Source organism: Dromaius novaehollandiae, chromosome 12, assembly GCF_036370855.1.
Source record: "Dromaius novaehollandiae isolate bDroNov1 chromosome 12, bDroNov1.hap1, whole genome shotgun sequence".
NCBI lineage: Eukaryota > Metazoa > Chordata > Aves > Casuariiformes > Dromaiidae > Dromaius > Dromaius novaehollandiae.
The window spans coordinates 18,005,207-18,029,382 of record NC_088109.1 but is presented as its reverse complement, the minus strand read 5'-3'; the positions used below and the strand labels follow the sequence as shown (position 1 = coordinate 18,029,382).

The 24,176-nt window shown below is 44.5% G+C and overlaps 1 protein-coding gene across 7 annotated transcripts in view; it reads left to right on the top strand.

Moving 5' to 3' along the window:
- Nucleotides 1-24,176, top strand: part of CADPS (calcium dependent secretion activator) — a 244,560-nt gene that overhangs the window by 112,916 nt on the left and 107,468 nt on the right. For all 7 annotated transcript variants that reach the window (XM_064519123.1, XM_064519120.1, XM_064519119.1 and 4 more), the window contains exons 7-9: nucleotides 12,808-12,919; nucleotides 17,889-18,028; nucleotides 21,035-21,101. In XM_064519123.1, coding sequence (XP_064375193.1) covers nucleotides 12,808-12,919; nucleotides 17,889-18,028; nucleotides 21,035-21,101 — 319 coding nt within the window. The remainder of the gene's footprint in view (nucleotides 1-12,807; nucleotides 12,920-17,888; nucleotides 18,029-21,034; nucleotides 21,102-24,176) is intronic.

Below are 24,176 nucleotides of genomic sequence, written 5' to 3'. Positions count from 1 at the left end.
AGCTGTTTGAGTGAGCTAGGGCTGTTCTTGCTGCACTGGTAAAGAGTGCAAGATGTACTTGGAGAGAGGGGAGCCCATGCTTGCAAAACCTGTCTGGAGTCCAGAAAGACACGTCAGTGTTTTCTTGAATCCAGAGCATCTCCAAGGTGTTTCGGAAGGTGAGATTGAATGAGTCCATGAGAGGCAGGACACACAACGCAGAGAAATGCCTTGGTTGACTCATTGGTCTTTCTGCCCTTTGCCAAAAGGGCTAGTAGGTAAAGCCAGCTGAGAACATCTGGAACGTCTTTGACTCTGTGGCTTAGAGGAGGTGAGAAGGGGGATCCCAGCAGAACAGCTACTGCAGCTGGGCAGCTGTAGGATCCCTCAGGACTGTGGGAACAGGGCTTGCCAGGCACTTATGATGGTTGCTGAAAGAAGCTTTGGGAGGACAAACTCCTGCAGGTCCTCCAAGTCGCTGAGCCTTGCAGTCTTTGTCAGGCCAGAGAAGCAAATTGCCTGTCTTAGAGCTGGATCTCACATAGAAGCGAAGAACATGGTGTTAGCACATTTGCTCTAGCTGTTTGTAGTGACTATGCAGCCCTGGACCAGTGGCAGGCTTGTTTCTTTGGGTTTCCTATCTGTGAAAGTAGTGCAATGCTTCTGTTTCACAGCAGAGGAAATGCTTGTATACTGGTCTGCTAAATGAGACGTCTCCAGCAGCATTTGCTGGAAATTAGCTGTTTAAGGACAGGCCAATTGTCCAAGCTTCCTCTGTAATCAGTGCAGAGAAACGAGCCAACCTCCCAAGGACGATTCATCCAATTACAGGGTGGATAACCGAAACGGATGGGTGAGCATCGTCTCCTGGATGTGCGCACTCATTCCCATTGATCCAGAAGGTGTCTGGATGGCTGACTCGGACGTAACTCGTAGCTGTCAAATGTTGGCCAAGACAAATCCAATTCCTAGTGTATGGCTAGATCTGGACTTCCTGTGCTGTGTCATGACACAGAAGAATATGGGACGGCAACCATGTAGGTGGTGACAGAAAAACAGGAAACAGCATCACAGTTATTGCTTCACTCTGTAGCTGATTTTGGAAGGGCACCTTATGCTGTTTTCTGCTTGGTTTATGTTTAGAAAGTATTTCACTGCTCTTCTCTACTGAATGTTGTAAGGGAGGAACTGGACTATGTTGGGGCGGAAACACTAACCTGGATATTCAGCAGAGGATTCTTCTCTCCTTTTCCATGCACTGTGCTTGGGAGACACCAAGTGTTGTAAAGCTGGCAGCACGTGGCCTTAGGAAGTCCAAATCATAACCATGCCTTATCTAACTGGGAACTAACAGATTCCCCTGTGCAGTTTGTTTTCTTGCAGGGTGATAAGATTTCAGAGTGTGATTACCCACTTCTAAATTAAGTAATTCTTCTTCAAAATGAGTAGATCTGTGGCTTAGCGGTGCGTCTTTGCACTGATTTGGCAAGAGGAAACATTGATAAGCATGTGTTGAGTTGCAATGGCCTCATAGAGGGAATGGTAACACCCGCAGCTGGTACATGCACACAGACCAATTTCGTGAATCAAACTTTGACTCTTGCAATATCCAAAGCAGATACACTGCTGAAGTGTTGTGAAACACATACAGTAAGCAACCCTTCCGAAAGCAGTTATTTTTGCTATTCAGACCTCGTAGTAAAAGGTTGCTGGGCTTACATTTCTGTTTCCTCCTGCTGAGCTTTTCTCCTCTAATTGTAATACCATAGTATTAAGCAAGAGCATAGGCCATTTGAGAAGTAGTCATTCTGCTTGTCTGTCCTGTAAATACACTGAAGAATGTGGTGAAAAGCATTGGCATAAGTTCTCATCCAAGCCAGATGCAACATTTTTCGCAATGAAGTACTGCCTGGCATGGAGGTAGGCTGGGCATACTGTGCAGTCCTGGGCACACGGGGTGAAGGCTGCTGGGTGTAGGCATGTCAGAGGGACATCTCTGGGGCAGGAATGCCATCTCGTGGCCATAAATAGCTATTATGTGTTTAAATCCACCTTCTGTCCATTCTTGCAACTTTCATGTAACACTGTGCACCACCTATGCCGAGGAAGCACTTTATGCTGAAATCAAGCTGTGCGTTTTCTGTGTAGCAAAGATCATCCTTCTCAGGCTCCTAAAGCAGCACCATCAGCCTCAGCAGCTCCCCTTGGCTGAGATGCCCTGGCAGTCGTGTGATGCGGTGCTGGCACAGGAATGTGGCCCACGGCATCTGCTGTGAGCCACAAGCAGATCAAGAGCAGAGGTTCACTGGCTTTGCTTTGTTGCAGTCTCTCTCAGCGTTATCCTATCCCTTCTGCACCACGTGCACTAAGAACACAGATGTGGCGCTCTCTTAGACATGCTACTATCTTATCTGGCAGCAGCGGCGTCGCTGTAGCCGGCCTACGGATGTAGGAGTTGCAAAGCTTGGAGGGAGAGATGATCGCTTTTATCAGCTGTCTGGTGCTGCAGGCTGCATGATGTTAAACAAGATGGTGTCTGTGTGTATGACACTTACATCGTGTTTGCGAGCTGTGGGAAGAAAAAAATGGACAGTCTGTAAAATGGTGGAGATTTGACAAAAACCTTAGCTGCTGCTAGGAGAAACCCAGTCCTTAGGGACTTGTTGTCTCTGCCTGCCTTTTGCATAATGCCATAGCTTTTTGCAGTGGGGATTTTGGGCAAATAACTCTTTTCATAAGCAGAGGAATTACTGGTGATGCTTTTTTTTAGCAGAGGGAGTGTTATATGCTCAGCAGGAAGGAATTAATATGTCAGGGGAAAACTATGGATTCATTCTGAGAGCCATCAAGTTATCCCATCACAGTGGATATCAGTGCTCCACACAGAGACATGGTCTATATTGATTTTACGTAGCTCCAGAGAGAAAGCAGGTATAGCCACTTCTGCCAGGCCAGAGCTTCTGTGTATATGAGGATGTTGCCGCGTCTGTCACTTGCACAGTAGTTGCGCAGGCTTTATCATCATTAGACTACATAGGAGAGTCTAGAAGGACTCAAATTTGTTTGTGCTGGGACTCCCACTTCAACTCAGCTTCTTCTGCGGAGAGGGGACTAAAAGGCTGTTCAATCAGCAAAAAGGAAAGAGAAAACGTGGAAAAAAAATAGGACATATTGTCAATCTGTGTCGGATCAGTTCAATTATTCTGTTTTGAAGGTGCATAAACACATCAAGCTTACCCATGGTGGGAGGAATCTCAGAGGAGGCTGACCACGGCCTTGCAAATCAAACTCTGTTAAGGATGCAAACCATTCTTATTAAGGATGCAAAACAGAAAGGTACCTTTCACCCAGAATCACAGAATGGTTGAGGCTGGAAGGACCTCTGGAGATGATCTAGTCCACCCCTCCTGCTCAAGCAGGATCACCTGGAGCACGTTGCACAGGATCACATCCAGGCGGGTTTTGAATATCTCCAGAGAAGGAGACCGCACAACCTCTCTGGGCAGCCTGTTCCAGTGCTCTGTCACCCTCACAGGAAAGAAGTTTTTCCTCATGTTCAGACAGAACTTCCTGTGTTTCAGTTTGTGCCTGTTGCCTCTTGTCCTTTTGCTGGGCACCACTGAAAATAGTCTGGCCCCATCCTCTTGACACCCTCCCTTTTGATATTTGTATGCATTGATAAGATCCCCTCTCAGTCTTCTCTTCTCTGAGCTAAACAGGCCCAGCGCTCTCAGCCTTCCCTCATAAGAGAGATGCTCCAGTCCCCTAATCATCTCTGTAGCCCTCCGCTGGACTCGCTCCAGTAGCTCCATGTCTCTCGTACTGGGGATCCCAGAATTGGACACAGCACTCCAGGTGTGGCCTCACCAGGGCTGCGTAGAGGGGGAGGATCACCTCCCTCGACCTGCTGGCAACACTCTTCCTAACGCAGCCCAGGATACCATTGGCCGCCTTGGCCACAAGGGCACATTGCTGGCTCACGGCTAACTAGTTGTCCCCCAGGATTCCCAGGTCCTTCTCCACAGAGCTGCTTTCCAGCAGGTCAGCCCCCAGCCTGGACTGGTGCATGGGGCTATTCCTCCCTGGGTGCAGGACCCTGCACTTGCCTTTGTTGAACTCCATGAGGTTCCTCTCTGCCCAGCTCTCCAGCCTGTCCAGATCTCTCAGGCAGCACAGCCTTCTGGTGTATCAGCCACGCCTCCCGGTTTCGTATCATCAGCAAACTTGCTGTGGGAGCACTCTGTCCCTTCTTAACACCTGAATTTTATTTCCCAGCCCAGGGCATTTTTGCTCAAGCAGAAACACAAAAGTTTCTCTGCTTCTAAATACATCCCTTGAGATTCTCATTTGAAATCTTTTTTTGTATATCTACAGCAGTCGCCTCTGGCACCCCTCTTTAGCAGAGGAAGGACGGGGCAACTTAAGGGCAGGATTCATTTGATCTCTTTTCAGTCTCTAAGTTGGGATGAGACAAACTGGGCCCTGAACTCCAACTGTCAGTTAGACCTCCACTTAAAATAATAAGAGCCCAGTGCAGATGGCATGGACATACCTGTATGGCAGACCCTGAGAGGTAGGTATCTCTCTTAAGTTATGGTTCTTTTCATGACTGATCAGTTCCCTAACTTTGTAATAGATGCTTTAACCTCGAGCATGCAAAGCTTAGAGTCTTTGTGTATTTTTAGATAGATTCCTTTGGATGCACCAGTACAGCTGCATGCTACTGTACCAAATACCATTTCAATACTGATATGCTGATTAGCTCTCAACTGGGTTGCATTTTAAATATCCAAGCTACATTTCCACGGTTGTGATCTATCTTGTGTCGTGTTATCCTCTCCTGATAGCTAAAGATCAAGTCCTTTCCTCGGAGACATAGTTCCGTTTGATACCCTCTGTGGCATGTGAAATCCAAATTTAGCTCAATCCTGCAAAAAAAACCCAAATGAATTAAGGGATTTGGCATTTTGCCAGTGGACTGATGATGATGATGGTGACATACACACCTCATATACTTGATCTGCAATGTGATACACTCCCCGAAGCCTGAGGAGCTGGTACATACACCAGTCAGCCCACACTTACTTTTTTACTCTGCTTTCTTTATTTAGCACCATATTTTGCTTCTGAGTAAATCTTTTATTTTATTTTATCTTTCAGTAATGATATCTCTTGAGATGGTGTATCATGCACTTAGAAGAATTCAGCTGACCTAAATCTAAGTCTGTAATCCTGCTACAAAAGGTCACGCACTATTGCTAACTAGATGCTTGCCTTTTTGGCAGTATCCCCAAACCAGCTGTGTTTTATGGGGGTTCTCCCCCAGAAACTGAGCTGTGCATGAAGCTGCGCTCCACTGGGGCGCACTGTCAGCATGTCTGGAGGAAGCCTGTTGAGTCATTGCAGCGTGTGACCCTGGGCCTGTGAGTTTTCTTGTGGAGCCTAAAGAAAGCCTGAATTCTTCTATTGCCTTTTCTTTTTTTAAACCCAAAGAAATAAAGCAAAAATGTATTATGTACTGCCATTACCCTTGAGAGTTGCAAAAAATACATATTATCCTAAAGGCTTTGGAATGTCCTACTTATCTTTATTACTCCTTTGTGACCCACCTGTTGAAGGTGTCAGTGCCTGCCGCTGCTGTGTGTCCAGACACGTCCATACTGTCACATCCCCTGCCAGCTTGTCACCTCACTAACACTCTTCCCCCAGAGCAAGCTGTCGGCTCTCGCAACTGCTGGTGAAAGGGTCAGCGCATGGGCAATGGGCAATGTTGTATGATTTATGTCAGTCCTAGAAATTTGCAAATACCCATTTTCAAAAATGAAATCAGCATTATCATCTGAATGTAATTAATTTTATCGTTGCTTGAAGTTTTCCTCCTCCACTGAGTTGATCTATGCTCACTGTCGTATAATGAACTACTTCTTCACAGTGTGGACAAGGGAAGTTCAGAAAGATCACCAATAACCATAGTCTTGGTCATCAACCTATATTTAATGCTTTCAAATAACTAGAATATACAAAGCATTAGAGGAGATACCAAAAAAGTTTTGGTATGCTCCTGTTACAATGCTTTTGAACTGTTAAACGGAGATACTTGTTTTCTTCCTTACTGGAAAAATGAGAAATATTGTATATATATAAAAAAAAAAACCAAACCCATAACAGAGAAACAGGTGTCGCCTACTGCATCAGCTGTGTGAAGGAAGGGTAGCTCTGTTCCTGGAGTGCTTGCTCTGTAACTTTGTTTTTCCCGGTGCTTGAGCTTCAGTCGTGAATGATTTATGGCCCGAGGTAAGGCTGCTCCCTATAAAGATAGCTTTTGAAGGTGGGGAGTGGGCTGATGGAAGAAAATCATCATCTGTCAGGCAGGATTTTTAGAAAAACTAAACGAGGACTGTAGCACTTCAGTCTCCTAACGATCAGGCATGATCAGACCTCACCATCCTCAGAATAGGGTTCCTGCGGGCACCACAGCTAGATGCTGCAGTGAGTGGAGAAACCGAGGCTGGGTTGAAATCGTCACACCCATGCAAGGTGAAGCACTGACCCAGTAAAAGCTGATCTTTCTGGCCTATATTTCCTCAAAAACCATGCAGTGTATACCACGAGCATTGCCTGTGCCACCCTCTTGCTGGACTTTCCTCCATAGCCGCCTTGTGCTTCGGACAGAGCCCAAGCCACAGATACACCAGGAGATGCGCAGGCATGCTGATAGCAGTGCCCTTAGAGAAGAGCTGGGGGATGTGCATGAAGTGTGGTGCATGAGTACCACCTTTTCCTTCCCGTACCAGCCTGCTCTGGATGGACAACATGCAAAGGAGGAGCCGGACTAGCCAGTGACTGCATTTTCAACAGATCCCATTTTGACAGCAAAGGTCTGCAAATGAGGTTAAAATGGCCTTGCAAATCTTGTACCAGCCATGATAACAAATACTAAAGGCCTTTCAGACTCGTCGCCCGGCTTCCTCCGTACACAACCATCTTCACCAGGAAAAGTGAGTGGCGTTTGGTAGCGATCTGCGTGGCCGGCGCTGTGCAGGGAGGCAGGAGGCGGTGAGGAGGCAGCCGCACGCGGCGTTTTGCCTTCCCACGGGAGCGCTGCTGGCCTGGGAGGGGACAGGCGGTGCCGTTACTCTGGTGCAGGTTCCAGATACATTTCAAAAGTGATGCTGAGCAGGTGGTTCAATACATAACGCAAATCTGGCCAATATACAGGGCTGTTTATTCTGCAAGACTTTTTACTTAAATTTTAAGCTTGCAGGGACAAGACACAAAGGCCTGTCTTTTGCTGAGCGTTACGTAGCGTCTCCTACAGTGAGGTGCCGCGTCCCAGGGTACTGCTGTGTACGTTGTGCATAATCCACACGTGGAGTTAACCCGTGGAGGGAAGAATTATCTCCTCTAATATATGTTTTTGCTTTGATTTCTGACTTTTTCACGTTTCTTCTGTGCTAGCTAGAAAGCAACTTTCTTTCAATAAATACATCAGAGAGAGAGAGAGAGAGAGAAGGTGTCCTCTGGCAGTTTTGAAGCCCGTGAGAACTGGTCATAGATCATGTTTAAATGTCAACCCCATCTAAAGCAAATCACTCTCCAGTTGCTCCCATGCTAGCCTACTGACAGGCCAAGCTGGTTAGCGGGGCTGATTCATGGCACAGCAATATAATTCAGTTGCCCTTGTTCATTATTTATAGAAATCACAGGCTTCAATGTTACAGCTAGATCAAGTTACAAGACCGATGATAGGAGAAGGCTCGCTGTTTTAAATTAGGCAAAGGCTAAGTAGACTTGCTGGAGACAACAGTGCGTGAATGAAAGGACTGAATGCCTTCCCCTGGGTATTAATATGTATGTTCGCTATTTGTGAGGTCATTGGTGCTAATGTTTCCGTTAGAGGAACTTGCACACTCGAGGTGAATAGAAATGATTAAATCAGTTTCTGTCAAGGACAGCTGAGAAAATCTTGGATTAGGCCACGTAAGTGGGCTATCATAGAGAAAAATAGCTGGACTCCTGGATCCTGCTGTCTGGCTTTATGTGATTTACACGTACCGTCAGGACAAGAACCCTTAAAGGGTTTTGCTCAAGCTTTATGGACATCCCAAATACTATTTTAATTGCACATTGTAACAGAGCAGTGCCATGGCCTCTGAATGATTTTGTGGTTTTTGGCTACGTATTAATTTGATGTTGTTATCTCTGCGTTTGCATTTTGGTAGCACTCAGAGACTGCAGTCAAAGATCAGGTTTTAAGGCCCTTAACATCCACAGCAAGAAGACATATGTTTCCACAATGAGTTTATGGTAGGAAGAAGAGCTTGATACAGCAGCAAGGTGAGGAGAGTACGTGGTCTTACTTGTTTTGTCTGTAAGTTGAGGAGGGCTGTGTAACATCAACCTGAAGGTTTGCCAGAAGACCATAAACATATTGCTTGAAACATAGCACACAATAGCTTGGTTTGAGCAGCCTGGCATCTGCATCAGTAACGGCACCTCTTTCCCTTCATGTGCCAGCAAGGACAGAGCCTGAATGCTCCTCGAAACCAGACAGGTAAGCGATCGTTGAAGCGCTCCATGTCAGTCAAGCCCGTAGAGAGAGTCGGGGACCAGGCTGACCTTCCTCCCTTGTCCTCCAGTCATGCCCGCTGGATCTGTGTTGTTTAACATTTTATTCAAGAAAAAAGCTCAGTGCTTTAGGCTGTCACCTCTAGGTGGATCCCTGTTCCTAAAGCTTATGCACCAAGTCTGCAGTGATGATCTACTTATTTTGCTTGTAAAAGGTAAAATTAGGGCCAGCATTTGTCACGTTGTGGTGTATTTCATCCTCTGATTCTTTGCGGCAAGAAGAGTTTAGCTACTCATCTTAAGTTTGATGCCTAACTAGAAACCCTGGAGACACCAGTAGATTCTAGTGATATTGCTGGAACAGCAGAGATGCCATAAATGGGGCTATAATTTTAGCAAAGTGCTTGTGTTTGGCATTATTTCTCGGCCAGCTCCAGGCTTTGAGGAACACGAGGCAGTAAGAAATGCTAGGCTGAGGGTTTCAGGTGGAATTCAGACAATTAACGTGGTCCTGACTGAGAAAGTATTGTCAGGATTTTCTGCTTGCTTACTTCTTTTCTGTGACATATGTCTATACCTGTTGGCCAGAGTGACATTATTTGTCCTGGTTTACAGATACGTTGTTGCATCAAAGCGTAAGAATGAGCTGTGCAACATGGGGATGGACAAACTTGCCTGGCTAATTCATGAGTCCAGAATGGGTCCCAAGGCACATTTTCATGCAAATAACTCCTTTAGTGATAACTTGTTTAATTATTAATTGTTAAAATGAAACCGTTACATTGTCATTCTCTCAAAAGATTCTAATGCCTGACTACTGTCCAGAGCTAATTTTATGAACAATTATTTAATACACAGCACAGATAAACTGCGTACGTAGATTGAATACTAATCATGTTTCGGTGACATGAATTATGGCCTTATGTTGAGCATCACTATGGCAACTGATGACATCATCGCAGGCTTCAGCCTGCACAAAACCCAACTTCTAATGGTCTCTTTTTGTCGGTGAAGATATTTTCGTGGCTTTTGGGGGTATGAATATGTAAGCACTGCAGTGTTGTCAAAGGATTGCTATGTATGTTTACTTTCATTTGAAACGTTTATTCCCTTTGTGGTTAATGTTGTTCCCATGAAGGAAACCTAATGAAAATTACTGTTTGTATTTGGTTAGTAACATTTGTTGAGAACATATGGTCTGGGAATGCTTCAGCAAATAAGAGCTTTTTAATAGTAAACAGAGATATGAGTTCTATAAAGCAGATGCTGTCAAAATACACAGTGAAAGGTTGGATATTTTCTTGCTTTGGGTAAGGAGAAAAAAGTAAGATTCAAATTGTCCCTACTGGTGACAATGTAATTCTTTGAGAGAAAACATAGTCTGTGATCTAATGCTGCAATTAGAAAATAAGGCTGTTTCTAGGTTCTCATATGTAAAACATTTATTAGGTAGCTGATGGATCTCACATGAAAAAGATTTAATTTGGAGACTTCTGACTGACGCTGTCGTGCTGTAGATAGTTTATGCCAAACCTAAGAGAGAAAACTTCAGAGCAAAGTCAGCACAGAAACCAAGCTAGTTAATTGGCTCTGCACTGAACACGCTCGTCTACTCAGCTCTGTTGGACTAGATTTGTCCCGGGGAGAGCAGAGCATCAAACCATACTCTTTGTGCACTGGAAAGAGCAAATTATTTTTCCCGTTAACTTTCCAAATGCAAAAAATGCTGTTTGGTGTTTGCGTTTGAGGAACATACGTGCTCTGGACCACATGTTTTTCCCAGTCATTTCAAGGAAGCTGCTGTTCTTGAGCAGAGTATCTAGATGGAGGACCATGTAAAATGAGAAAGTGGCTAGCAGGACATCATATAATCTCTCATTGGACTCTAAGGTATGTTAGGTTGTATCACATACTGTCACATCGCTCTGACGTGTTGCTCATTGCACACTGTTTGTTTCTCTTAGTTTGTAAAAAGCACCTTTTTGGTGATTATCCTTCAAGCTTGCTTGAACACTTTGCTTGAATTTTGAAGTGCGATGCATTTTCAGGGTCCCTAGGATCAACATGGAAATCTAGCTCACAATGAATTAAAAAAGAATTTTTTTAAAAAAAAAGCAGTTCTTATCTGCTAGTTTCACCCCGGTCCTCTGAACAAGCAGCCAAGTGTTCAGAGGCATTGCCCAAGCCGCGCGCTCTTCCCCGCCGTGCTGCTGCCCTTCGGCTTGCTGAGCCCTTCTCTTCTGCCGAGGGCAAGGGCCGTTTTAGGAGTGCTTTGCTTAGCTTTGTCTGGAAGTTTCTGTCTGACTTCTTTTCAAATAAGTTTCTGATTTTATAAGTTGTGGAAACAAAGCTTAAAACAAAGCTCTGAAGTCTCAGACATATAAGTGTGGGTTTTTTAACTTCTTGGTATATAAAGTTTTTTTTCTTTTCTCAGTGGCATTACCACTTCAAAAAAAAAAAAAAAGCTTGTAAATGGGCTCTTTAGTTCATATTCTACTTAATTTGTGTTCCGTGACCCTCCTCAGTCTTGTGCTTGTTTGCTAAAGGGCAGAGCTTCCTTGGACGTGAGAAACTTAGCTCAGGTGAATAATTTGCCGTATTCATGTGCGTGGCAACAGTTGTGTAGAATACTCTTCATGACCGTGTTTGAAAATCCGTGGTCTTCAGGATGTTGAACATACTTGCGTTTCACAAATTTCTTTTGCCTGTTATCTTTCCAAATGAAAGCTTACTGTTGTGTGAGTTCTGGGAAACTTTAAGAGACTATTCGTGGCTGCAACCGAATCGAGCTCGGGACGTTAAGGGGCAGAAGGACCCAAAGACCGAATGCGTATATCGATTTTGGGGGTGAAGGGGCCTTGGAAGTTCATGCACAGGCTGCTGCTGGTCAGCAGTTTGCGGGGCTTGGTGAAGTCTGCTGAGCAGATGAAAAACATCAGAAGTTACAAGAAGGATTAGCAGTCGGTCCCAAAGATTTGTGCGACTCCCTAGAGGCCAGCAGGTTGTCACTGCTGTTTAGCTGAAAAAAGGAGTAAGTGGACTAGAGGGGTCCATTAATAAATCGTAGCGGGAAAGCTGCTAATCCGGGCAGGGAGGGAAGGGTGCCATCCGTTTTGGCTGCTGTTCCTAGGCGCAGAAGGCCCTGAACAACCTCCTCGCCTCGCTGCATGGTGACGAGCGCACGCCGTGTCCCCGCTCACGCTGCAGCATGTCCTGGCATGAACGGTTCCCCGGTGCTGAGCGCTGCGGGCTGGGCAGGGGTCCCGGACTGCGAGTGTTGAGGCCCCAGCTGCTGCGGCGGGCAGAGGCAGCGCGGCCAGGCTGACGGGGCACCGCAGAGCTCCCCGGGCGGCCCCAGCTGCCGCCGCCGTCCTGGGAGGACACTCGCTGCCGGAGCTCAGAGGAGCCACTTGCCGCTATAGCCAGGCAGCGATCCCAGCCGCAGCTGGCTGCTCGCTGCAGATTTGGGACACCGGTGTGCTAACCCTCCGCAGAGGCCCATGGACAAGCGCGCTCATCCCTCTGCCACGGCCTGAAGAGCTGTGCCTTCCTGTCACAGGAGCGGGGCACGGGGGAAAGTACCTGAGACAAAATGCCGTGAGCTGTGGCCAAATTGAGACACTGTCCTCAAAGCTGCCCCCAGTGTCCAAGTACAGAGAGGAAACCTCTAAGATGACTTAACAAGGAAAATTCCTCAGACGCATCAGCAAGCCTCCCTCCCCAGGCTGCAAGCCCCGCAATTTCTATGCGGGCCTCATGGACACCAGCAGCAAAGGTGGGCTGCAGGGAGGGCTCCTCTTCGGAGACTTAAAAGGGCCAGAGAAACTTACTTTCTCTTCAGAGAGAAAGTAGGTCTTGCTTTAAATGCAGAAAGGATAGATAAATTAACCAAGGGAAGAGCAGAGGCGTGAGCAATTACAGATGTCCAAGGTGCAGATGTCCTAGATCTCAAATTCTGTTAGAACTACGAAGGCTGTCACTGCAGGAGGCACACTGTTCCTTCTAAATAAATAACTTCTCTTAAATTTGGTTTCATGCTGCTCCCAAATACTCTTTTTTTTCCCCAAAGAACTATCATGGCTTTTCTAAACATCTGTCCTGCGTTTCCCTAAGAAGATAATTAATGCCCTTGTCACTCAGACAGCCCAGCCACTTCAGCTTGTGCCAGACACGATATTTCTGTTAACCATTGCACGCCCAAGCAATAGCGCCGCTGACCTGCCAATGGAGCTGAGCATATCTCTGTCCCTGTTTCCACAGCTGGGGCACCCAAGGAGACTTCACAACGACACACGCGCTTCCAGCTGTGAAGGTGAAGCTGTTCACGGAGAGCACAGGAGTGCTGGCTCTGGAGGACAAAGAGCTCGGGAGGGTAAGGAGATTTTGGGTTTAATAATGTTTCTTTCTGGCCCTGCTTTTCTAGAGAAATCTCTCCTGTATGGAAATACCTTTGGAGCACAACGTGCTGTGCTTTTTTGCCAAGCTTCAGGAGAGAAAAAAGCAAGCTCTACACTGCTGGAAAGTAATGCATCTCGCATGCTGTCTTTGTTGTTAGTTTTTAATGGCAGCATTTCAGCTGGCTGTGCCCGCACTAAGCAAAGGCAGAGGATCTTGTGTGTGATACTGGCAGTCCGGAAAGCTTTAGAAGTAGCTTACGGAAATGGACATTGCTGAGGGAGAAAAGGGGATTATGCTGAAGCAAAAAAGGGGATTTAAGTTTGGCAAGAGAGTGTTAGACTGCTCCCATGTCTACTGAAGAGCCAGTGCACAGTTTGAGCACTTGAAAGCACTAACTGCTGTACTTATTGCAAAAGGCTGAAATCCTGGCTCCTTCAGGACTCATGGCTAAACTGGTGGCTTCAGTGGGGCCCAGAGTAGGAAGTGAAATGTGAGGAGTTCATTTCACCCACCAATACTCTCATTAGCAAAAAGCTCAGATTCCCCTGGTGCTGGCTGTGGTGCCACTGTCAGAGCCGACCTTCCTGGCCCATCTCTGCCCCCACCTGTGGTCCCTAATCTGGTCCCCACTCCATGTGGCTTGTGGCCCTCCAGCTGGTGGATGGTACCTTTCTGTAGCTTTGGGACACTTCAGTTAGTCTCCGTTATTTTTCACAGCCTATCTTGGCCTCAACCATAATCGGCAGCAAACTGGGCATATAGTGGGAAGCTGAAAGTTGTGAAGGAACCCACAGTTTGACCTCAAAGTCATGGCAGGCTGAAACATCACCGAGTCTGATTTGGGTTTCCAAGGATGGTATCACAAGGGAGGCTCCACACTCACGTTGTGGCTTCCTAACGTTAGAGAAGAGAGAGTGGGAACACGCAAAATGAAGAGCAAATACTGTTTAATCAGCAAGAGAGTTGACAGCAGGTCTGTCCTTCTGAATAGCATAGTGAAGACCAAATCAAAAACAGTTCACAGAAAGTGAGGCTGCACCTTACACACTGACTTGGCACTTCCCTATGCAGCAGCTCAGCATGGACTGTATAATTTCCAGCAACAGACTGTGTTCTATCTGGCCAGCTGTACAGCACACCTCGCTCTCTACTTCGTCTACAACCAAGGCCAAAAAAGCCTCTGATCTTGTGAGAAGTCCAAGAAATTATGATCTAACCCGTTGTTGGAATGTTTCTTGTTAACCCCTTGCAGTCGATGGCTGCACACAAGAGTCTGTATCCCATAAAACAACAGGTTATCCTAATTAACATAATTGTATATTCGTATTATTCATACAAGTGCCAGATATTCTTTCAGATCCTAGTGAGTTGCTGATCTAATTTATATCTTTTTGGTGGAAAGCTCTGCAGGTGATTTGGTCTCATGTAATTTATGTTCATTTTAAATATATGTGTTCATGAAACATCCTTTGTTCCTGCACTTGGGAGAGAGAAAAGCAAAGTTACCCTCCTTTCCTCTCTTCACCCTTCTCTTCAAAGAGAGTACCAGCCTCTTCAGACTTTCCTCATCCAGAACTTCATCCTTCCTTTCTATATGTCCTTTTTCTCTTTTCAAGACAACCAAACAGACCACAGTACTCCAGCTGAAGGCCAACAGTTGCTTTGCTGCACGGCATCATAATATTTTCAGGATTATTTTCAAAACGACACTCTTTAAACAGACCGACACCTTGTGCCTCCTCCTTTAATCGGCTGCAGCATGCTGAGCAGAGCTTTTCATCAAGTCATCCACAATGCTGTTCAGGGCTTTTTTTCCTGAGTGGTTACACTTGATGTAGAACCACTTGCTTTGTAGGTCTTGTTTCCACTGGCAGTGCTGAGCAGTGCTGACTTTGCTAGTCTCGGAAAGCAATTAGCTTTGCATGTTGTTCTAAGAAAGATGTCAGGCCCCAAAGCAACCCCTGTTGCCCTGAAATGCTGATGAGCCAGCCCCGCCGATGCGCTTTAATTCCCAGTCCAGCGGGAAGCCATCATTCCACTTTAAGCTTCTGAAATCCAAAGAATGTGGGCCAGCACCAGCGAGTGCAGAGAGCAGGACGGTGATTTCCTTTGGACCACGGCCACCAGTGCTTTGAGTCAGCCGAACTTCAAAGGGACACTCAGTGTGCCTGGAGCAGTCTCGCAATGACACGTGTCTGATCGGGCTGCATCAGGATTTCTTTTTAATGAAATAATGAAATAAGGAGCATGTTAAGCCCCTGATTTAGCTGTTCAAATGGGCGCAAACCTGTCTGAACAGAGAGAGGAGGGAAGTAAAGCCTCCGAGGAGCAGTTTTATGCACAAAAACACCCATGCTTAGCTGCCCTTTGAGAAGCAGCTTTGTGCTCTGCCAGGCATTTACAATGCTCACTTTCTATTGCCAGTGTTAAGTTGGCAACTGGCCGGCACTCCTCATTTCACCACTTTTATCAAAAGAAGAGCTGGAAAAAAGCTCCCAAGCCCTAAACTGCTGGATGGGCAGCTGAAGCCATGGGAATACATCCTGGCCCTATTGAAGCCAATGGCAAAACTCCCACGGATTTCAGCCATGCCAGGATTTCATCCACCAAGAGCAAGGAGAGGAAGAGCTGTGAATTACGGCAACACTGAACAAAGTTTATGAGCTTTTTGATGAAAGTGAGCTAGAAATCAGTGAAAGCAAAAAGTATCCCAAACACATGGAGTGGCTGCTGCCTTGCTGAGAGCTACGGCTTAGCGCAAGGCCTCTTATGGGGCTGCACAACCTGCCTTGCAGTGGGGGTCTCTAGGTGCTGCTCACAGCTCAGGCCCATCCGTCTTTCTACTACCACCCTGCGTGGAGGGCTCATACAGAAGATTTTGGAGGACAGTTCTCCCTAGGCTTTGCTCCTCTCTGCTATTAGTGCAGCACTAAGACTTGGGGAGCAATCAGGGATCGACAGGCATAGCCACCCCCACTAAGCATCAACCCTTGTGTGCTGAGAACAAGAGAGGGGCAGGGATCCATCCCCAGACCAGCAGGTATTTATACCACTACCCCCCTCTTTCCCACGTACACCTTTGGAAAAGGTTTGATTTAAACCAATGGAGAAAAAAATAAAAATTATAATAATACTAATCCCTGATAATCAGGTTTTGCTAAAATACAGTCTTTTCCAAGAATGGTAGGTTGGAGGCCACAGTTACTCAGTTACTCTGTATAACCAATAACAGCTTCAGGTTCCTGCCAGAGAAAGTCGTAATCTAATTCAATACAAAGAGTGTTAAATAATGATGATGAATGAGGGTGAAAATCCAAAATCTACTGGTATTAACCTCCGGCTTTAGAGGAGACACTGAAATAGTTTTTTACATCATTTATCAGAGGGTCAAGGACATTTTGGTAGGAAAAACCCTAGCTCGTTGACTCAGCAGTAAAGTTGAAGATGGTGGGATATAAGATCATAAGCTGTGCTGGAATTTGACAGCTGCACGGACTAAGTATGACTAAGGAATGAATGACAGAAGCAGAGCAAATAATGCGGGTGAACAGAGCCATTTGTAAAAGAATTTTCTTGCCTAAAGGTTAATGGATGTAAAGGAGAGTCATCTCACTACAGGACAGTGGAGACTTAAATGGATTTTCACCCAGCAAAGTCACCTCTAAGAGTGACATGGTCGGAAAAGGAATGGGCGTAGGAGGGAGAGAGTGTTATTTTGAGGACAGCTGTGGCTCTTCTGCGCTTTTATCCACACATACACATAAATGTCCTACAGTCACAGGGTTAAGCCACCTACAAGGATACTTGCGGATATCCCAGGAGGAAATGTCTAATGCAGTGTAGTTCTTGGAGAATATACTGACCATGCTGGTGTTTCTGTGGCTTGCTGCCTGGGGAAGCTGCTCTGCTTTGTAGGGGTAATGAGTGAGTGGAATAAGCACATGTATGGCCAGAAAGGAGTATTTGCCTCTTGGGGAAGTTTCTTTGTTTAACCAAGCACTGCTGTTGGTATTAGTCTGCACTGCTCCACTGAAATCATTGGTGTTGCACTGATATACCTGAGCTGGAGACTGTCCCATCATTTTCTCTCTGCATGAAATAAAAGTAGAGAGTCTTGCAATGACTCATATCACAATATGCGATACAGATTTTATCTATTGTGGTAGTACAATATCTGTATTTTATGTGCATTTCAAGAAGCATGTGCAGTTCAAGAAGCAAGGAGAACTTGTAGGGGAATTAGGCATGGGAGATAAACCAAGAGACATTGCACAGCGGAGGATGTTTGTGGGGACTCACAAGGGTGATGACAAATTCTTGGGACGTCCCTCACCAAGAGCACTGACCTATCTGAAATGCCATCTACTGCATCCAGTCCTATCTGTAAACAAAAAATCAAAGCAACTTCATGACAACCTGATGCGTAGCAATGGATGAATCATTTTAAGTAAAACTTTCTGAAAACTTGAAACAGTGCACCTCACATGGAAAACGTCAAAGGGTTAGAGGCTGGCAGAGCTGTATGAGTCTGAAAATGGAGGTCTGCAGTAGGCAGTGTCAGTCAGATCTTGTTCCTGGTTCGTTACTAGCCACATCAGTCCACCATCGCTTCTGGACTGGCTTACCTGGACAGCTGTAAATTCTTTTACTGTGGTCCTTCCTTAAATGATTGCGAGATGGAAAATGATAATGCAGTTCTGTTCTGCACGGCTCCATGAACAATGACACAGTGAGTAGAGCAGTCTAAGAATGTATAAACTAATCTCAAAATAATAAGTTGTATGTTAAAACACCAGAAAAAGCTAGCCTCACTGATGTGAACAGAAATTTTCAGGCTGACTTACAGGGAAGAAAGTAGTTCATCTGATGTAGTTTTGTTCCCCATTAAAAGCCATTCAGTGAATAAGTCTTCTCTTTAACATTGTTGGTTTTGATGCTTGCAGGTTGTTCTCCACCCCACTCCCAATAGCCCAAAGCAGTCAGAGTGGCACAAAATGACTGTTTCCAAAAACTGCCCGGATCAAGATCTGAAGATCAAGCTTGCAGTGCGAATGGATAAGCCTCAAAACATGAAGCACTCTGGGTAAACACTTGCCTTGATCTGAACTGAATTTATTTTGAATGTGCATTAGAAAATGTCATCTTTTTTATTAAGATTCTAGAAGAAAAACTCTGACTCTCAAGTTCACAGAAGGTCAAAAGAAGGGTAAATATAGAAATGGCATTAGTTCAGTCATTTATAATGCACTTTACATGTGCTTAATATAGTCTCTTTAATGCATATCAGCTGAACAGTTTAAATTTTAAACAGGGTTCCTCAGGAAATTGTTAGATTTTTTTTTTCTGTAAAGAAATAATGAGTGAACTGCATTATTCTTTATTGATAGGTTGGTATAATTTCCTAAGTTATTCTGATTTTTCCTGTATTGACTTCTTAGAACCCCAAAAAAACACTTCACATTTTCCTTAATTCTTAGTGTGAAGAAATGTGATCATCATTATTTGCGCAGAAATACACAGTTACCTGTAGTAGGGGAGGAGAGTGTAACTAGGACTAATGATCTGGAAGGTTAAAAGGGAAACCTCTCCCTCCAAACGTGTGTCAGAGGATTTTGGGGCAGGGAGATCTCCGACCTCCTCCCTGGATTCCATCTTCCTACCTCGCAGGGGCAGAGAAGGCTGTGACATTTTAAGGGCAGAAATGACATGTTCAAATTCAGGCTTATGTAAATCATTTGCCCTTTAATGTGTCCTGATTTGGCAAAAAGGGAATCATTCCTGTCTTTTACTGGCTCCAGGAAGCAAACACTGATATACACTTTTGGCCGGTAATGCAATTACAAATTAGATCATTCTTGGGAAGATCTAGCTAATGCCATTGGCAAGGCTTGCCTCTGTTTACTCTGTATAACTGCAGATAAGATAAAAACTTACTACAGAAACTCTCTAGGAAAGTCATTGTTTTGATTAACCCTTTTTCCAGTGTGTTTTTAGTGCTATAAAAGTAACTCTGTTTCATTTTTATTTTCATCGTGTTTTGTTTCGTCATTCTTAGATGGATTGAATCGCTCATCTTTCTTTTAATTTCTTCTCCTGTCTTCGCTGCTAATGAAAACAGAGCCAATAGCTACATATAAAGTTTAATTTTTCCACCATGGGGTCACAGGCACTCAAAGCAGAAAAGAACCGTTCACCTGCCATATTTGTTTCCTTGGCAGCATCTGACAGCAACTGGGCTGAGCAGCCCTGCCTTTTGTCATGCGTTCTTCAACTAACATTTGATTTGCAAGAGGCTGCTTAAAACCACGTGGTTTATGATGTTTGCTTGTTACACTAACTGAGGCTGTCTTTCTCTTGATTTTAGGGGCTTTGGCTGGTCCATTAATGTGCATTACAGATTATTTTGGCACTTGCTCTATAGTGCACTTTGTGAAAATCAAGTTCTGCTCCGCTGTGCTCCTGCATGTAGCCATGCACAAATATTGGAGTAACTGACCATTCTGAAATTATTCTGCATTTTCCTATACATAACTGAGAGCAGAATCTGGCCAAAGTCTTTTCCATAATACACATTCACATACAATAGCACGTATTATTGTGCAGTATATACATGTAGTCAGTCAACTCTCTGAGCATTTTACACATTTTGTGTAGGACCCCGGTTTCCTTCCTAAGCTACCTGCTCTGAAGTTCTAGCTTTAATGAAATTATTAGTAAAACTGACCTTGTCTTCTTTGGGTATAAAATATTCCCTTAGCTATTTTGTGATCAGGATCTCACTCATTCGTAACATCTTATTTAGATCTCCTGGTGAATCAGGGTTACTTCAGCAAGAAATATAAACAAATTGGCCTTTGTTTCTAGTGGACTGTGTTGAGTAACACCAAATCATAATATGATATCCGTTAGAGCTGATAGAAAATTATCTAAACGGAACCCAAAGATGAAGTTAAAAGATAACATCCAGCATCTCTAATTATATTCCAAGAGAACTTTTTTGATTCTAGACTCTGTAAATCATAATAACTTCTTATGTTATAATTGTTAATTGGCTAATATGTTGAACTCTGCAACTGCTTTCCTATGCAGGACTAGTAAAGGATCAAATCTTGGCCCCTTTGGATTCACTAGCAAAATTCTCAATCTCTGGGACAAAGACAAATATTTTCCATGTTCTTGAACTCTAAGCCAAGGACTCAGTGCCCACATTGGTGTGATACACAGAGTCGTGTGGCTTAAGCACTCACCAAGAGTACGTGCATGTGTTGGAGCTCTTCTGGCATGAAGAACCACCAGCATAACAAGAAAAGGAATTGTTTTTCTGTGTGTCATTCCCGAACCGAAGTAACTGTAACGATACATAAACATACTAACGCTGAACGCTGTCTTTGTATTTATTATTAGTATGGTATTCCCACTATTTTTACAGTATTATAGTGCCACAGCAGCTGCTTCTGCACAGAGATTAAATGCTAATTTTGATACTAATTTTAAAAGTTTCTTCTTCTTTTATACAAAGCAGTGGATTGACTCCCTCTTAGAAAGTATTCAGTTTGCCTGAATATCTGTAGCCAAGCGATTTCTAGGAATTCATCTTAAGCTGCTCAGCACAGTGACCTGGTTTAGTCAATCCAATGTATACTGGGATCCCCTGAACTGGTTTTGATGTATTAAGTAGCCCTCTGTTTGACAGCTCCCCTCAGCCAAAAGGTTTTGTGAAGCTTAAAGCAACACTTAGGGTTTCTTTTCCTTAGTTCTCCCATTGTAAATGTATTCTTCACCCATCTGACCATGTAGTAGCTATTCACTAGTATTGAAGGGCTTCTAAATTCTGAGAGAATTGTAAAAGACAAAAAAGGAAGAGAGAAATAATGCTGTAACATTAAGACTGGGAACCTATTGTGTCACTTTCTTTACAGATTACTCTGTCAGGCTAGAAATAAATACATTCAATAATGCCGCCTAGTTTAAGAGACTTCTGTAATTACTCCTGCTTGTGCATTAGCTTCATTTTCTAGCTACAAAGAAAAAAGCAACAAAACAATATATAATCACTTGTGTACTGAATTCACCTATTCTTTTCTCCTAGGTATTTATGGGCGATTGGTAAAAACGTTTGGAAGAGATGGAAGAAACGCTTCTTTGTCCTGGTCCAGGTAACCAATTTAACTAGAAGCCGATCTTAAATCATGAAGTTGGTTGATTTAAGTCTGTGTTCTAACCATTTTCAGTGCTACGTAACTGATGCAGAACTGTGGTTCCGCGTAGGGTGTGTGTTAGGTCATGGCTTTTTCTAAAATACTGTACATCTTCTCAAGGATATCCCAATTACAAACCTCTAGCCATGAGATTCCTGAGGCAACTGAATGCTTGGTGAAATGGAGAAACAATTTTAGTGAGGAATTAATGAGACAAGGGGAAAGCTCAGTCTATCTTGGCTGCAGGTACTTCAGTGCAAATGCTTCCTTTTTGCCTCTGGGTAAAATTTTAAGTCCATTGAAATCTACAGAAGTTTCATTGTTGGCTACATCAAAGTCAGTATTTGACTCGAAGTTTATCTTCCCTTCATGTTCATTACTCCCTCTCATCATTTGCAGCTCTCATTGGTCATTTTTCAGTGTCTTTCTTCTTTTTTACCTTTCTTCTGCCCTCCCAGTTTCGGTAGACCTGTGTATTTGATCATTGTTAAGAATTTCAAAGAAACAGGTAGAAAATGTTCTTTAAGATCTAAAAGAGTCTGGTCATTACTTGCACGTTAGATCTTCCCTGCCTTCCCCTTCCCAAGGGCAGCCTGAGAGTGCTGCATAAGCCACAGAAGTCAGGGGCCCCAGGCTGAGTGGCTCCGTCTTTGCACCACCCTGATAAACAAAGTTGCAAGAGTCCTCTCGAGTCCCGCTCTCCCTTGCTCCTCTCTGGGTTCCTCAGGATTTGCCATCTCTTAAGTATGAGGAAAAAAGGCCTCGTGCAGAGTCCTGTGGTGAGAATGCACTGGCCAGATCATAGATGCTCTGACAGAGAGAACAACAGGGATGTGGCTGTCATCTTGTGCCCGCACAAATTGAAAGTAATCAAGTCAGAGGGTGAAATCCTACTTGGAGTATCTGAAGCAGATGGCAGGTCTGCTCCAGAGGGGCCAGGATTTCACCCATGTACAAGAACGTAGCCAGGTGCAAACCAGATGCACCAGACTTCACATTTTTGATAACGCACCCTTGCACGCTGATTTTCCTGTGCCGGTGAGAGGGGAGGAGTCCACGCAGTCCATCTGCCATGTTACACAGCTGGTTTCTCTGGTTCTAAATCACCTTGTGAGAACTGATTGGTTTGTTTTGAGTTAATTATTAGTCTAAGTTCAGCTGTCTCAGGAGGAAGCTTGAATTGCATTCCCTGCTTCTCACTGCCAGCCTCTGTAGTGCTAATCCAAGTGGCAGGCAAGAAAATCTGTCCTGGAGTAGTAAAAAGGATTTATCATTTACATGACATGACCCATGTAAGTTGGAGCCTATTTGGAGAGACCAGCTCAGTACCTTGTCCGGTAACCAAGTACAATCAGCAGGGACAGTTTAAGTGATCATTTTGGACTCTTCCTTCTGAATGGAGTCCAAATGGCCACAGAAGAGAGGGCAGTGCATTCATGTAGACCAGCAACAGGAGATGCCTCGACCTGCCCAAGCGGTGTATTTAGATTTAGATAGAAGTGATGGGCTTAGGTTCTGTCTAATCCATTCCCAGAGTATCTGGTTTGCAAATGCACCCACCCTGCAGGAACCAACCATGTCCCAGGGTGAGGTAGGAGCGCTCTGCACTTTGCTGGGGACCCCAGAATCTTGCAGGGTGAGACCTCTGGAAATGAATCTCACACCGATGCACATTTAAGGGCCAACAGAGGCCACAGTTAAAGAAGGGCCTCTTGGGACTGTTGTATAATGCCCCTGTTCTTGGATAGAAGATATAAAACTGTACACAGAAAATGAGGGATTGCTTTTCTCCATACATTTGCTATATTCTGTGTCTACATTAAAAGTGCCGTGGCAGTGTATCATCACCCATAAAGCAATTAGTATTGCTTTTTCCTTAGTGTTGATTCATTACTATTAGACCAAGTTTTCAGTCACTTTTTTCCTTGTAGACAAGGATTCTTCAAAGCAGGGGCCTTCTCAGAGAGGTCCTGTGTGTGACAGAACAATTTTTCTTTCCTAAAATAGATTCTGCCGTAAATAACCATACTGATACTCTTGTGTGCAAGGGTTTGTAGGTTTGGACCCTAGGAGATTAATTCTCATGTCTCTCTCAAGGTTTTCTTCTGGGCCTTTTTACATAGTTGCAGTTATTTCTTCAGTTTTCAGTTGCTAAGTATTCTTGCCATGGAATTGAAGCTCTCAGAGTTAGACCATCTTCTCTCATGTTACTGGATCTGTATTCTTCAGCTTGCAGATAAGAGCAGAATGTGGCCAGAAAAGCAGTTCATTTGAATAAGATGAGCAGACTTTTGCCCCCAGAGAGACTCCATAGACCACCTCAGAAATTCCAGCTGCCACTGCAGCTCCTCTGTTACGTTACCGTTTGCTCAACATTTGGTGCAATGTAAAGTGTTCTGCTGTACATCAAATATAAACAAGAAACACTCTCTATGCAGTCCCTCAGATGTAGTTTGAGCATATTGAACATGTCAGCAGGCAATAAAGATGGAATAAAAATACTTTGCTGTCCGTATGTTTGTCATTTGCTTTTCATGCAATGCAAGGGATGGGTGCTGATATGAACAGGGATTGGAAGCGAAGGTGTTGATGTCCAGAATGCTCTGAACTCTGCTGAACTGCAGGCAGAGAATAACCCAGGCAGGAATATGAGCTGGCTCAGTTATATAAAGAGTGGACAAGGAGCAGCGCATGTTCAGGAGCTCAGTCATTCACACCAGGCTTCTGCCTGCGCCAGAGCCGAGAGAGGGCATCCAAAGCATGCTGTCCGTTTGGGATTTAGTGTTCCGCTCAGTCCGTAGCACTGCCAAAAGGCACAGTTGTAAGTTTAGATGAATAACTAAATATGTTTCCTTTCTGATCCCTTATCTCTTTCCCTTATCTGTAGCATCTTCTGTTATAATTTTGTCTGCCTTCCCTTCCAGTAACCTCCTCCCGGTCCTGTGCCCCCTCCTACCCCCGTTCCTCATTGCAGGTGGAGGCAGCCAGTCCAGCCTCAGTTCTTTCAGTGCTCTTCAATGGTGCCATTCTGCC